Source organism: Chaetodon auriga, chromosome 10 (genome assembly GCF_051107435.1).
Source record: "Chaetodon auriga isolate fChaAug3 chromosome 10, fChaAug3.hap1, whole genome shotgun sequence".
NCBI classification, from domain to species: domain Eukaryota; kingdom Metazoa; phylum Chordata; class Actinopteri; order Chaetodontiformes; family Chaetodontidae; genus Chaetodon; species Chaetodon auriga.
The window spans coordinates 16,946,362-16,961,228 of NC_135083.1; the positions used below are offsets into that span (position 1 = coordinate 16,946,362).

The window sequence follows — 14,867 nt, forward strand, 5'->3', positions numbered from 1 at the left end:
CTGATTTTTTCCTCTTGCGGCACCATGAGGTTGACATTTGTGGTTCTGAGTGATTTGTCTAGACAGCTATAAGATGGATTGTTGTGAAATCTGCTGCAGTCATTCATGTCCCCCTCAGGATGAATTGTAATAACATACTTGATCTCATAACTTTTCATCTGGCTCAAAATTTTTTGTCCATCATTTTAGTTTATGACCCTTGACTGTAAATAAAGATGGACGATGTGTCTCCACTTCCTTGCACTGTACAAAAATGAAGTCAAAATATCCCAGATACAGGCACTGCCCTCTTGGTGATGTCATTTCTTGGAGCCAGAGTCTGTGTGGTAGTGATTGGGAGATGGAGTCACAGTATCGAGGTCCCGCCCATACACTTGCCGAACACAATCACAGGTAAGAGTTAGCTGTCAATCATGATATTGTGCCCTGCTTTTATAGCATCGATTAACTAATTGAAACCAAACTTGAACACTTGAAGAAAAAGTGTTCAATAAACACTCGGCGGCAGGATTTATGAAATATACTGCAGGCACACACCAGGTGCGATTGAGATGTTTATTTTGATTTTGAGGAGCTGTCATCCATCTTATTAAACAGTCCTTGTTTATGGCCAGATACCTGCAAAGCTAATGACAATATTAGTTTCATTTGTACTTTGCCCGAGTACAGCCTCACACAGCTGCTAGCATCGCAGTAGACTCTTAGTCTTGTGGAATATATTAATGGTTTATATTCTGCATAGGTTTATGATTCACTGGGTTAGCAGACCTACACCTTTCACTGACTGATGTGTTGTCATAGTAGTGTTTTCAGCAGTGAAAGTAAGGAAGCATGGGTCACCTCCAAAAGCTCTCGGCGGCTGTCTCTCTAAAAGCAGCTTACCAGCTCTGAGCAGCCGCTGAACACTGGCTCCTTCCTGGTGAAAATGAGAACATTTGACAAGCCAAGGTCACCAGGGGGCTTTGCCTGTATAAGGCTTCAATCGCAGAGCCCAGCGAACACTGCAAAGTCATAAAGCACTTTGTCATCACTCGCTATATAAACTCTCAACAATCAAGTGGGATCACATTCCCTCCCTCCCACCCGCCTACTATGTGTGGCCTGTGTCACTTGATTTTTCTCCTGGCGCTGTTTCAAATCCAAATGGAGTATGTGGATACTGGAAGGCTGTCATGTGGAAGGCTGTTGGGCCTCTTGAACCTGAAGGAAATCTTTACTCATCTTATTGGCAGGTAAAGTAAGGCGCTGGTGAGGAGCAGTGAGGGAAAGCAGCAGCAGCAGGCTGTAAAAAACAGGGAGGTGGGTAGTGGCTGGCAGTATTTATGAATGGTCCAATAATGAGCCATCAGGAGCGTGGTGGCCATGAGAACACAAAGGGAGACAAGAGGTAGAAAAAACAAATGTCCTTGTCCTGCACTGGTGGAGAGCAGCAACGCCGTTGTGAGGAGATTGGATTATCCAAGGGAAGGCCTGTCAGCCTGCTGAGGGACTGTGGCTGCAGGCGGCGCAGGGGCAACAGGTGTGGTGCTTGCCAGCGTTTGTGCAAATTAGACTAATCACAGGGCCCAACTGTGGAACACCTGAAGCATGCTAGCGGCCAGGCGGGGCACGAGGAGGGGTAATGGGGAAATGAGAAGAAAATAAAGGGGGATAGAGAGTGTAAGCACTGTCTCCTTCGTGGCTTTTTGTATTCACAGTGGACCTCGTGTTCTGTTCAAACAGCCATTAAGCTGAGACAATATGTCTCACAGAACTTGTGCAAAAACAAGTCAGTCATGCTAGCAACTGAGACAGTGAAATGCTAACAGGCTGATGTAAGCATCCTCAGATTGATAATGCTAACATGCTGATGTTTAGTAGGTAGATTATTGACCACGTTCAGCATCTTAGCTTAGCATGTTAGCATGCTAACATTTGCTAATTAGCAAATATACAAGAAGTACAGCTGAGGCTAATGATAATGTCGGTGGTTTTTCAGGAATTCAATCATAGATGGCAAATTTTAAATTCCAACACAAAAACTATAAAAACTAGCAACTGAAAGACAGTGAAATGCTAACATGCTGATGTTAGCATCCTCCCACTGACAATGCAAAGATACTGATGTTTAGCAGGTGTAATGTTTAATATTTACCGTGTTAGCAGTTCAGATAGCTCAGATTCTGACGTCACTCCCAAATGAAGTATGTCACATTCTTTCAGCGAGGTCAGATACATACCAGAGCAATGACAGAACGTTCAGTCTTGCCACTTCTCCAAAGCTGATAACAATGAATGTATTTCTCTTGGCAGAAATTTCCGTTTCCAGTCAAAACTTACTTTTTCTCTGATTATATGCAGAATAAATTCTTTTCTAATCGATTTTGTAGGTCTGTGGTGACCATTTTCGGTTTTAAAAACCCAGAGCATTTACATAATAAATGAGCTGAAGACTCATCGGGCCAGGTCCCATAGCTTTGTAATTGTAGTCATTGAATCATGTCTTCTTGCAGCCGCCCTGAAGCCCAAACCTTCGCCCACCACGAGCCACGTGAGAATTAACGGGTAAAGCAGGATGGTCTATGAAAAACAGGAAGGCACCGACCTTGTCCTCCAAAATTGGCATGGATCGTCACTGCGAAATACAATCCACATTTTCATGCCCTCAGTGAGAAGGAGAGCGAGTGAAAAAAATAATCCCAAAATCCCTCAGTGGACACCCAATGTCTTGTTTTGGAGGGTCTGCGGTACTCAAAGAATTCTTTTGGTAACAGAAACCCATAGTGAATGATGGACGTTTTCTATTATTAGCATCAGCAGAATCTTCCCAACCTTTGCTTCTTCCATGCTGCAAATATCACATTGCTGATGTATTCCATATTAAATTACTGAGTTTTAACTGAGCGGGGCTGTGCAGTGTCTGTTATCAACAACCATAATGTGGAAGATTAGCACACACATGATGCCCACCTGTTGCCCAGCTCTGTTTTATGAAGGTCACAGCTGTGATACTGAAACCGGTCTTTTTAAAGGCTCTCGTGATGTTCGCGGGGGGGGGGGGGGGGGGCTGCTGGTGATAATCTAGAGTCATTCAGCATAAATAAAGCAGACTGTAACACTTTTATTTTAAATGTATTGCAACAGTTGTGCAACAAATAACTAACCAGAAACAACAGCAAACTTTAACCCGCTAAGTATTTTCTTAAGAATCCACCACACGCTGTCTGTCAAATGTTTCCGTTGTCACATTTCTGTTCAGCCCACACTTTTTCAAGTTTACCCTCACCCCCCCAGCACTGTTGACCATGTGGGAACAGTGACATTCATGCTTTTTGCCGATTTCCAACCGCCCAAAGAAGGTCACAAGAACCGTTTCATTTTGCCTTAAGTGGTCTCTTGCATCATCACAACAAGGTAACCTAATCAGCATGAAGCCTTTAAGCTTATGTCCAAGCCTGTGTCAGCCAAGGATATTATTAATTAACCACTGCTAATGTGTTTTGGCAATCATTCACCATCTGGCCAGTTAGTTGCTAAAGCTAAATGAGTTCCTGTAAACTGCGAGTTCAGCAGTGTTGATGTTTATGCACAGCACATTCACGTTGAAATAGTGAAATTTTAATGAAAACTACCCAGCAAATGGCCACTGCATTGAGATAATGGACCAAAGTGTATAAAAAAGATCATATTGCATCAATAGTCTGCCCATTTATTTATTTATTTTATAGCTGCTGAGGGTATCAGGAAGTGAATTAAGGTTACAGAAGATTCAGATCTTAAGTTTCTTCATATATTGTTCAATGAGAAAAGGATTGTGATTCCTGCAGAAAAGCAAATCTTTCATTTTCTTTTCAAATCAAAGTTTCTCCTTATTTCAGTGTCTGTTTGACCTCTGATGAGGCAGCATTACAGCGTCGACCTGTTCCCATGCATTAAAAAGATGTTTTGCTTCCACATTTGTGGCCTCTCCCAGACAAGACAGTAAGTTTCTTCGTGTAAATGAGACTCGATGTGCACGTGCACGGTGGCCTAGAGTATGAGGAATTTATTGGCATGTTTGAGTCGAGCAGTAAATACCAGCTTCCTCGTATGTGCAAACAGACAAACCACTTTAACCCGCTTCAGGAGAAAATCATCATTTTCTTCCACTGAAATTACAGTTGAAAGGCTTTCACAGCATTAACATAAGAGTGAGTCATAGAGCTCCGGTGCCAGAGTCAAATGGTTTTACAGCTCTGTCAAACGCTGTCCGTTGTGTGTTCCAGCCATCATCGCACAGCAGAAACACCATGTTGGACCATTCCAGCTTATTGTCAGCCAATATGCCAGGCTTTTTCCCTGAAAGAAAACGATCCCATTCCCCTCGGACTCACGTCAAATTAAGCAAATTTACAGCTTAGCACTTAAGAATTCTGCGTTTGCCAAGAAAGCAGCAGCAGGCCTCACTTGCCAGTTAGCGGTGCCGCACTGTGGCAATTGAACTGGAATGAGAATTACTCTGGCTTCTGAGAGAGCGCCGGGCCATTAGATTTTTTTGCCCCAAGCGTTCCCTTTTTGGATAAGACTTATAAAGTGATGAAACACTCCCACTCAACTCCAGAGACCTCTGGTCCAATTCTGCAGCAAACTACTTGAAGGCTAATGGCCATGTGGCGGCGAGCCAGCCTGGATCAACCGTTTTATTCACTTGTTTCTGGTTGCTGTCTGCTACTAGTTGTTTGCTCTGTTGGCAAAGTCGTGTTTAACTCTGGGGATGACTAATCTATGGCAATGGGCAAACTTGAGGCAAAGTAAAACAAATAGAACACAATGTTTGGTATTTCTTAGTAAACATTTATGTAACAGGGTTGACAGGAGGCTCATTTTTCACAAGCTGTTTAAAGGGCCTCAACTCTAATCTTTCCACTGGATTCTGTTTGTGTTTGTAAGACGACAACTGCGTGTTTACCAAATAACATCTCCCGTGTAACGTTACACCCCCGCCCCCCGCCCCCCCCTTTGTGAAAGTGTGTTCACCTCAAACAGAGCTCACAGAAACACAGGGACTGCATTTCTTCCAAACTCAGAGCAGTGGCCACGTTTCATTTGAACGTGTGGTCAGAGTTTTGACTGAGAAACAAACATCCATCAGCGTTTTAGAGCGAGCAGGCGTTAAGTACCTGATGTGCTGTCTCATCCGGAGGACTTCTCGTCAAGTGTGTTGAAATAATGAACCAGAATTTACATCTAAAGGTCAAACTGCGTGTCTGCAGAACAGCTGTAGCCTTGACTAACCTGCTCCACATCTGTGATAAACTCACATTCAGATTTGTTCTCGCTCACGTTTTAATGCTCTCAGGCTCCTGATCAAGACGCTGAATTCCTGCCTTCTAACAAAGCCTGACTTCTGCGCAGAGGCGAAAAACAACATCAAAATAAAGAACGATGCTTCATCAAGAAAAAAAATACGTGTGTCATTACCATGACAATTTGATCAGGAGTTTCCAGACAGTTTGCTCAACTTAATTTCTGTGAACTCACCAGAGTTGAATCCAGTTTTTCTGGTTTTTGAAGTTAATGACCACACCGCCGTTGTTTGTTTTCACTAACTGACTGTTCCTGCAAAACTGTGAGAAGAATGCTTTGTTATCTTTGTGTCGTAAGAGAAAAAAAACGTGTTGAGAGACAAAGATTTGTAGATACGCCACCCTCTGAAGAATGTGAGGTGTGTTTATGGAAAAAGGAGGAAAAAAAAAAGTTACCTTGCCAGAAAGGAAACACACAGGTGTTGCACAAGAGAGGAATATATGATTCAAAACCTGCTGAGCGTATAAAGCAGCAGGCCTGCGCTTCATGCAGCAAAGGTTCTTTAAAAGATAATTATATATTCGTACGTTTGGAGGAGGATGAAGTCAATACTCGTCTGACCAGCGGTTGCTATGTTGAAAAGCGTAACAACAACCTAGTTCTCCTGGTGTGGTTGGATTTAAATGTGGAAAATATAAAACGGATGGAAATCTCTCGTTTTTGCAGATCTTTGTAGACCAGCTTCTGCGTTTGATGTTTGAAACTATCTCATGTTACAACTCAGACTTTCCTACCAATGGTTTTAATAGCAATTCTTCCACAGACATGGAAATTCTTATTTTGGTTACCGTTATGGACTTGAAGTATTCATTCGCCCCGAGTTTTACTCTTAATATTTTCTGTGTTGTTGCTGAGTAGAAATCCTTCTTGTAATAGCTGCTTAGCTTTTTGGGATAACAGACTTGAGATCGCTGGAACACCGCACTTTGATCCCCAAACAAAGATGCCAGCACCATCGCAGAGCGCAGTCGCACACGTTCAAGAGGAACAGCAGCACATCCAAACAGAGCTACATAAGGCAAAGCCGCATGTTCCTATGGCCCTGCATCCAATAAGGTCTTGTTAATGGTAAATTGGATGAGTGTGTGTCCAATTCTCCATTTCCTCTGAGGTGTCTCAGCAGCAACAGCTGCTACCAATGGCAAAGCAGCTTTTTTCACACAGCCCCCTTTTCTGCCGTGTGACTGAGGCCTTTCCAAAATAAGCCCATACACATGCAAAAATAGATAAATGAACATCTATTGCAAAGGGCACCGGATTTAAAGAGAGGGGCAACTGTGGCGGAGTGCTGAAAGAGAGGAGGCAAACATCTCATCCAAAAACGGGAACTATAAATGGGCCAATGAAGCAGTAAAATGAGCAATGCGGCCATGTCAGAGACGCGTGATACATGATATACTGTATACCTGAGGGGCCTATCAACAACAGGCTGGACTGTGTCTGATGATGAAGGTGGCAGATGATTCATTTTATGTAAAAGGCTTTTCTACTTGTGGCCAGAGCCTCAGTTTCTGCGGTGCTGAGCTGGGCAGCTCCGGGGCTCAGTTATAAAAACTTTTCCTGCCACATTTGGGACGGAAATAATCTCACTGGATGAGTTAAATATCAACCGGTGGAGCTAATAAGATCCCTGATTTACTGTCCCCACGGCCAACAGGCAGAGAGTTGTTGTTGTATTCTTTCACTATTGATACTGATTGATAGTCTAACTATATTTATATATCACTATATATCATCTGCTGTATCTGATATGTCGATATTCATTCATTTATTCAACATTGTTTAAAGAATGCTGACCAGTATGTACTGAGCCGAACATTTACAGCTAAAAAATATTTACATATTACCTCAAACACATCTTTAGCCTTTCTGTGCTGCAAGTTCTGATTACTTTGCTCACTGCGTTGCTGAAGTCAAGGCAGTCGTATGGCGGACTGCGAAGATGCATCAGACTTTTCAGAAAACCCTTGTTATTGGTGATCCCGGTGGCCGTTAAGTGAACTGCAGTCAGCGTCCTGACACGTCAGTGCTGCACACCATTGGTGCTGTAGACATCGCTAATAAATCATTTGCGTTAACGTGGTTAAAATAATGAGGGAGAGTTTTTTTTTTTTAATCAACTAACAGACACAGATATGCGTTTAGCATAAAATATGCATGGAAAACCTCAGAAACATGTTTCAGATGGATGAAAAATCGCTTTACAAAAACTACAAAGTCTGTCATCTAAACGTTTTTGGGTTTTTTTTGGCCATTTGGGGGCATCAGAAACAAGCTGTAAACACAACGTTGACGTAATGTAATTTCACCTTTTAAGCTGAAGTGGCCAACAGTTGCCTATTTACACAGAAAACTCAGAGCAACAGTAGTCTTTATTATGCTAACTAATGCCAACATTCACTCTTTTTTCAGCTCTGTTTTGGGTCTCTGCTGAGGGAAACATCTGCCTCTTCAGCTGCTAAAAGCTGGCTATAAGATCAATGCTAAAAAGAGATGCTAAAATGCTGTGTAACAGCTGACAGGTGATAACTTTCTTCACCCTGCAAGCGAATCCTAGTCATGTGATAACATTGTTCATAGAAAAATATTGAATATAGATTCTTTGTGTATTTATTTTACGTAGTTCTGCATTTCTTTTCATTACAGACATATTTTCTAGTCAGGTCTGAAAAACTCGTGAAGTATGTTCTGCTTCAGGAACAATTTGTCATCTAAAAAATGCTAAAATCATGTGTCAGGAAGCATCAACAGGTCTGAGGGGGAGACGGGCGGATTGACAGACGAGTGAACAGTCTGTTTATTTGAGAGGTGTGTGCCTGCAGGCAGTATTTTCACAGAGACGTGGACTAAACTGAACTGTATTGTCGACATCACATATGACTGAAGCGTCTCTGTCTCAGGCCGTGACAAAGAGCGCTGTAGGTGCTCTGTCATGTTGGCAGCCATCACACTGTGAAGTTCATACAGTCCAAACAGACTCAGCCAATCAGAGCGCGCGTGCCCTGTCTGCCTACACTGATCTGGAGCAGCTTTGTTCGTTTCTCATCACACCTGTATCCTCAAATACACAAACATAATGACACACATTATCACCTTTTCCTGGTGGCTTCATGCGGTGCCTGTAGCTCCTGCAAAAGGGAGCTGAAACATGATGTAGACCCAAACCTGCTCATCGTTAGTGGTCTTCTTACGTCTGTAGCTGACGGTACGCTGTTAAGGGGCAGTGTGTTTTATTATTACAGTGCACATCTTCATGTCTCCACTCTCAACCCCATATTTAGTATGTATTGTTGTTTTTGCACATAATACATATAAAAATATAGGCTCTGTCATTTTTGTCACACGTATACTGATATTTTAAAATTTGCATTTTTTATAATTGTGATATATATCACAATCAGTTCTCTTGCCACTGATATTTTGCTTAATATCTTAATGTAATGTACAACCTGTGCATTTTTACACTTTCATCCATGCTTAAAAATGTCCCAGCGTTTCATTATTTTTGTGTATGAATGATATTCAATTTGTCTTTATTTCTCCGCATCCCTTTTACTCTTTACTGTCGCAGTGACAGACCATACACACAGGTATTATTATACTTTCATCTCATCTTATATGATCACAGTCTGTGGCACATTTTTCTCCCTGAGCCTTTCCAGCTCTCCCTCTCTGGCTATTACTGCAGGATTCGGGAAGAGGCAGGCGGTGAGTCCAGGGCGGGCAAATCTTCATAAATCCTTCCACAGTGGCTACCCTCTTCAGACTCCACTGTACAATATCTGTCTTCATCTAAGAGTGCACAGGCCCAGCCACCTGCTTTTCCTCTGTTCACCCCCTCCCCTCGCTTTGTGAACTTAATAAAAGCTGCCATTAAGCAGCGCTTCATCTGTTTGGGCCCTAATCTGCCTTATAGGCATCATGTGACCACATATGCAGTGCACACCTGTCGTGTGTGTTCCCAGACCCGACTGTTGCCTCTCCACACTGCTCACACTCAACCTGTTCCTGGCACATCAAGCGACCCCATGTCAGCCATGCATGCGTAGCCACCACACTCATAATATGTAGAAGACTTGGAGGTGTTTTGTAGAAAATAAGAGAGATGCGTCTGACTCTTCTTCAACATTCAAAAAGACATCGACACTGAAAACAGGCCTAAAGTCATTCAGTAGGTTTTTATTTCACTGAGTGAAAAGCTCAATCTTTGCATAAGACATGCAGAAACAGAAGAAAAACATAAATATAGCACAATGAAGATGAACAGCACTGTATCCAAGTGTAAATAAGCAATACGACAAGAATGAATAGTAGTGCTGAGGGCAACAAATTCAAGTAGAGACTTTTTAAAAAATTGCTTCATTGTCTACTTTTCATATAAAATGTCTCATGAATCTCGCCAAATTGAACGCTAACGGGAGATGGCTTTTAGTCCAAAAGTGCAATATATTTTACAAAGTCTAAAATGTTGCTCTGTGTATCCACTACGCCACAGTAAGCAGGAGGCTTTCGTATTACATTTTTCCAGCAGTGGAAATACATCTCAGTTTATTTCCCCACCACTTTTTTAAACCATCCTTTTTACTCTGTTAATTAAAACAGTAAAATGATCTGTCGTTTCGGCAGCAGCCTATGCAAGATTTGGAGGTCGTTTCCGTCTGGTTTCTGTGTAATATAATTTTCATGTTTATTCTTTTTTTTTCTGGTAGATTATATACAGGATGCCAGCTGGCTGACAGATGGTGATGCCTTTACCCGTGTTTTTTTTCTTCTTTTTTTATTAAAAAAAAACATCACAAGGAAGAGAAGGAGGAAGGACAGGAACAGCTGTAGACGAAGGGACAGACAGAACCAGCACACTGGCCACTGGGTGACATGAGGGAGTGGGAGGAGAACCCAGCACATGGCTCAAGGCAAAAAAAAAAAAAAAAAAAAAACTGAACTAAAAAATAAATGTGCCCTGTTAACACTGAACAAGACACAGAGAGCCATCTTGTTAGCAGTAGCAGGCCTCTAAATCTCCCTAATGGTCCTCGGCTCTGATCTCGTTCTCACGCCAGAATGTCGAGCGTGAACAACGGGCGACCTCGGCAACAAATATTGTTGATTCCTCCACCTGCACGAATGCAGATTTTTTTTGTTTGTTTGTTTGTTTGTTTTCTTCAAATTCTGACAAAAAAAAGTGTCCTAGTTGGATTCATAGCGGAACAAAGCAGGGAAGAGACGCACAAGGTCATGAAATATGAATCGAAGCTCTGAGCAGCTGGGACGGAGCCACAGGTCTGTGTTCTTACAGCCGTGGCCTATCTGTCTCTCTCAGGGGGAGACTCTCACACACACACACACACACACACACACACACACACACACACGCGCACACACACTTCAGTGGTGTCACTGACAGATACAAAAAGAGACAGAGAGGTCGCTGCTGTGACCTTTTGCCCTGCTGTCGTCCAGCAGCACCTTTCCCCTCCACGTGTGACCCAACGCTGAAGCACTATCAAGCACTACATGTGTATTGTGAATAATTATAGTTTCTTTATTTTCAACTTTTTACAAATCCTGCTATTTTACACCCTCTTTCTCTCTCTCTTTTACACACACACACACACACACACACACACACGCACACGCACACGCACGCACACAAACTAAATTCAAGTGCACAATGTCTCCCAGCCCCTACAGTTATCTCAGCAAGCGATGAGAAAACAAAACAAATGTCGCCTCTGCGTTTCAGCAGAGTCCCGGGAGAGATTTCAGTCTGTGAACGAGGCATGCCCACAGCAAAGTAAATAGAAACCAAGAGTTTCAATTAATGAGGGGAAAAAACCAAAAGCACACACATGGAAAAGTGACAATGAGTAAAACGAGTCGTTAAATAAAACAGAAACATCGATGAATGAATTCAAATCAGTGTATTTTAGTTTGAGCTTCTGACATAGTTTGGAAAAAGAAAAATATATATACTGCAAATGTCACAGCGGAATCTGCCAACGCTACAGTATGAACCACTTCTTCCAAAAATCGGGGGAAATTAAAAAAGGTCACGCACACAAGCAAACTATGATGAGGCTATTTGAATTTTTAACTTTTTATTATTCATTTCTCCTTTTAACGGTTTTCTTTTTAAAGGAAACTGTTCATCAAAGAGCATTTTGTTCATATATAGTTATTTTTTACAGAGGAAAATACTGTACAACCTTTTTTTTTTTCTTCTCAAAACAATATCTGGAGGAATATCATCTACACACATTATTATTCCCTATATTATGATCATTTATTTCCATTGCCAAGCTCAGGAGATAACTCATGATCAGTGTGTCAACTTCTCGGTCGTAAATATTCGCTCAATATAAACCAGAGGGTGGCTTCGACAGATTTATAATTTAGTACTACAGTAAGTGAGCATTGCCATGGACTTCTTAAGAATTAATTTAAAATCACAGTCCGTATTAGTGTTTCTTATCAGGGCACCGTTTCTTTCTGGCGCACAAGTTTTATTTTTTTTTCAAACTGTCCAATCACAGAAGCAAAATAAAAACCAGTCTTTAAATAAATCACAGAACGACAGTTCTTTGTCACACTAACATCTATTTGTGCATTAAAGCAAAAGTGAACTAAAACAACATCTTTAAAGCAAATTCCCTGTTAAAAGATATATATCATTTTTTTTTTTTTCAGACGGTAAAAATGAACCTAAAAAGTGCAATAACACCCTAAAAATTTCTCATTGGAAGGTCACATAAATATTAAATAAAAACCGTTACAAGAGGAGCTCAACCACAGCCATAGTGAATGGAAACAAAATGCCGTTGAGACATTTTCTGTCTGTATATTTTCAACGTAAAACACACTCCCTGACGCTTCCTTTGCCGTCCTCCTCCTCGCTGCGTCTGAGTGACTCATCGTTTCCTCTGGTCAGTCCGACCGCCCCCCGCCCCCCCCCCCCCCCCCGACCCCACTCGCCGGCCGTTAATCACAACCTCGCCTTGCTTACAGATCGATATGCTTCTGACTAACAACACAACAAAACGACATTGTAATGCAAAGATGCAAATGGTAACAAAAATATTTTTAAATATGCTTATGAGTTATCTATCGTCATTGTTATCATCATGGTCAGCTAATATAAAAGTGCACTATCCACACACAAACTTGATTCCTCCGCAGGGGGGTTAAATTACAAGGGCTGAGCTTGGTTTTGGTGCTAGTCGAACATTTCGAGCAGAATGTCAGAGAACTGTTGAGACTGGCGGCTTGTTGGACGCCCGACTGCAGCTGAGACTGACCCAACATTTACTGGTCAATTCCACATCATTGAGAACAAAGAAAAACACCTGAGAGAGGTGGGAACAAGCACAATGTAACTCCCTTTTCTCTCAGTGTCTCGTAATAATAATTAATAATAATAATAATAATAATAATAATATTAACACAGAAAAAAAGATCAAATGTCTGAACACATCCTGTTTCCCCTTAGTGATTCACATCCCTTTTTTTCTGCGTGTCCGCGGCCCTGCAGTTCATGTCGCCTGAGCCAGCAAGTTCCTTTTGTATATCATCGTTCACACACACACTTACATATATAGTTATATAGAGAGATTTGTTTTTGTTTTTCTAACGTTTTTGTTTATCCACACACAAAAAAGTGAAAAAAGAATTAAAAATAAATTAAAGTCAAACATGCACGCACACAAAAAGACTGATGTGTAGTAAAATGCTTTACATTGCTGCCCCGTGTGTAAAACAGGGCCTAATTCTGTGTGTCTCCGTTCATATTTTTTTAATGCATAATTGAATTAATAATGTTGGTCATCTTGTAAACATCATAATAAATCATTTTGGGCCGTCATCTTCTCCACGCTGTTGTTTTTTGTTGTCATCTGAAGTCTCTAAACATGATAAATGAGGCCACTTTCATCGTTGTTTGTTCAAAGTACACAGGGTTTTTCTTCACTTCCTACAGTCACTTTGTTTTTTTCATGGACCAACGTCTTGCTTTTCCAGTTGGGAAGTATCAGTGTGGTTAACGGAAGCATCAAAACTCTCGCCATTGTCCTTTTCACCATCGGGCTCTGCCGTCGAGTCATCATTTGAGTCAGTGTTGAGATCCTCCTCTGCCTCCTCCTCTTCCTCCTCCTCTTCTTCTTCCTCCTCCTCCTCCTCCACGTGCGCCTCTTCCTCTGGTGACAGGTCGTCTTCAGCCTCTCCGGATGTTCCTGTGGTGTCGTCCTGAGCTGCCGGCAGACCCAGCGGAGGTGCGGGGTTGTGGCCGGATCGCGCCGCATCGCGCTGCATCTTCTTGCTGAGGTCGAGTGAGTCGCTGAGACCCAGACCGACTGCATTCTTCAGGAAGAACAGGGAGCTGCTGGTGTCGGTGCTCAGGTTGAGGGAGCTGTCCAGGCTGACAGAGGATGGTGGGTATGGGTGGCTGTACTCAGACGCGATGCCGCCTGTTGGGTAGAGCATGGAGTGAGCGCTGCTGTTAATGGTGTGGGACAACCCGTGGAGGCCACCAGGTGAGGAAGTAGAAAGACCCATAGAGACCGGAGGGACCGCAGACACGCCTCCTCCCAGGTGGTGCGCTCCTTCCTGTTTGGGTGACACGGCTGGCAGCTCTCCCCGCTCCTGCTTCTCATGCTTTCTCTTGTGGGAGTCCATTTGGGACATGCCCACCACCGTGTGCTTGCACTCAGGGAAGGTGCAGTGGAAGTGTGAGCACTTGAGCTTATATTTGCAGTCGGGAATCTCACAATCAACACTGGAGCTGAACTGGCAGAAGCCAGCGGCGCTGATCACATCTTGCTTGCCGTGGTGCTTGCGGTGGGCCGTCACCTTGGTGCTGTCGGTGCAGCGGAAGCCGCAGCGCAGACAGTGGAAGTGGGTGCTGTTGCCTGAAAACTGGCAGTCAGGGAAGTTGCAGCTGAGTGAGGATTTGAAGCGCTTGAAGTCGTCCAGGACCAGGTTGTCCACGCGGTCGTGGTGCTGCGCATGCTTGTACATGTGGGTGCGGCCGCAGAACTTGTAGCCGCAGTTCTCACGTGTGCAGTGGTAGTGGGTCACCTTCAGAGAAAACTGGCAGCCCGAGTCCTTGCAGTTCTCGTAGAGGTCATAGCGGCGGAAGCCCTCCAGCATCATCCCCTCATCCAGCATCTTACGTGACGATGCAGTCTTGCGGCGCTTGCCGAACGGTGACATGTCCTCGATGATCCAGAAACGCTTCTTTGAACCAGTGGCTGTGGGAATGGAGATGGTGTTGCCTGAAAGAAAGGAAGGAAGTACATTAAAGAATAATCAGTTGACTCACAAAGTAAAACCCACAAACTACAAGCAAATTACATTGCGAGACCGCCCTAGTTGAAAGTCTAATGTGCAACCTTACTCAGCCAGAAGTGGTTCACAGCTGAGTAAGCACAGAGAGCCACAAATTTTTTTATTCCTAATTCCCAGAATGATTAAAGGAGGGGGAAAATGATAGATTGACTTTGGAACATGACACTTTTACAGGGTGTCTCCAGCCTCCAAACAGAAGTGGA

The 14,867-nt window shown here is 42.9% G+C and overlaps 1 protein-coding gene across 6 annotated transcripts in view; it reads right to left on the minus strand.

Annotated features, from left to right (window-relative positions):
- Positions 1-9,484: 9,484 nt before the first annotated feature.
- casz1 (castor zinc finger 1) overlaps positions 9,485-14,867 on the minus strand; it is a 166,772-nt gene continuing 161,389 nt past the window's right edge. For all 6 annotated transcript variants that reach the window (XM_076740825.1, XM_076740824.1, XM_076740827.1 and 3 more), the window contains one exon: positions 9,485-14,591. In XM_076740825.1, coding sequence (XP_076596940.1) covers positions 13,312-14,591 — 1,280 coding nt within the window. In that variant the 3' untranslated portion in view covers positions 9,485-13,311. The remainder of the gene's footprint in view (positions 14,592-14,867) is intronic.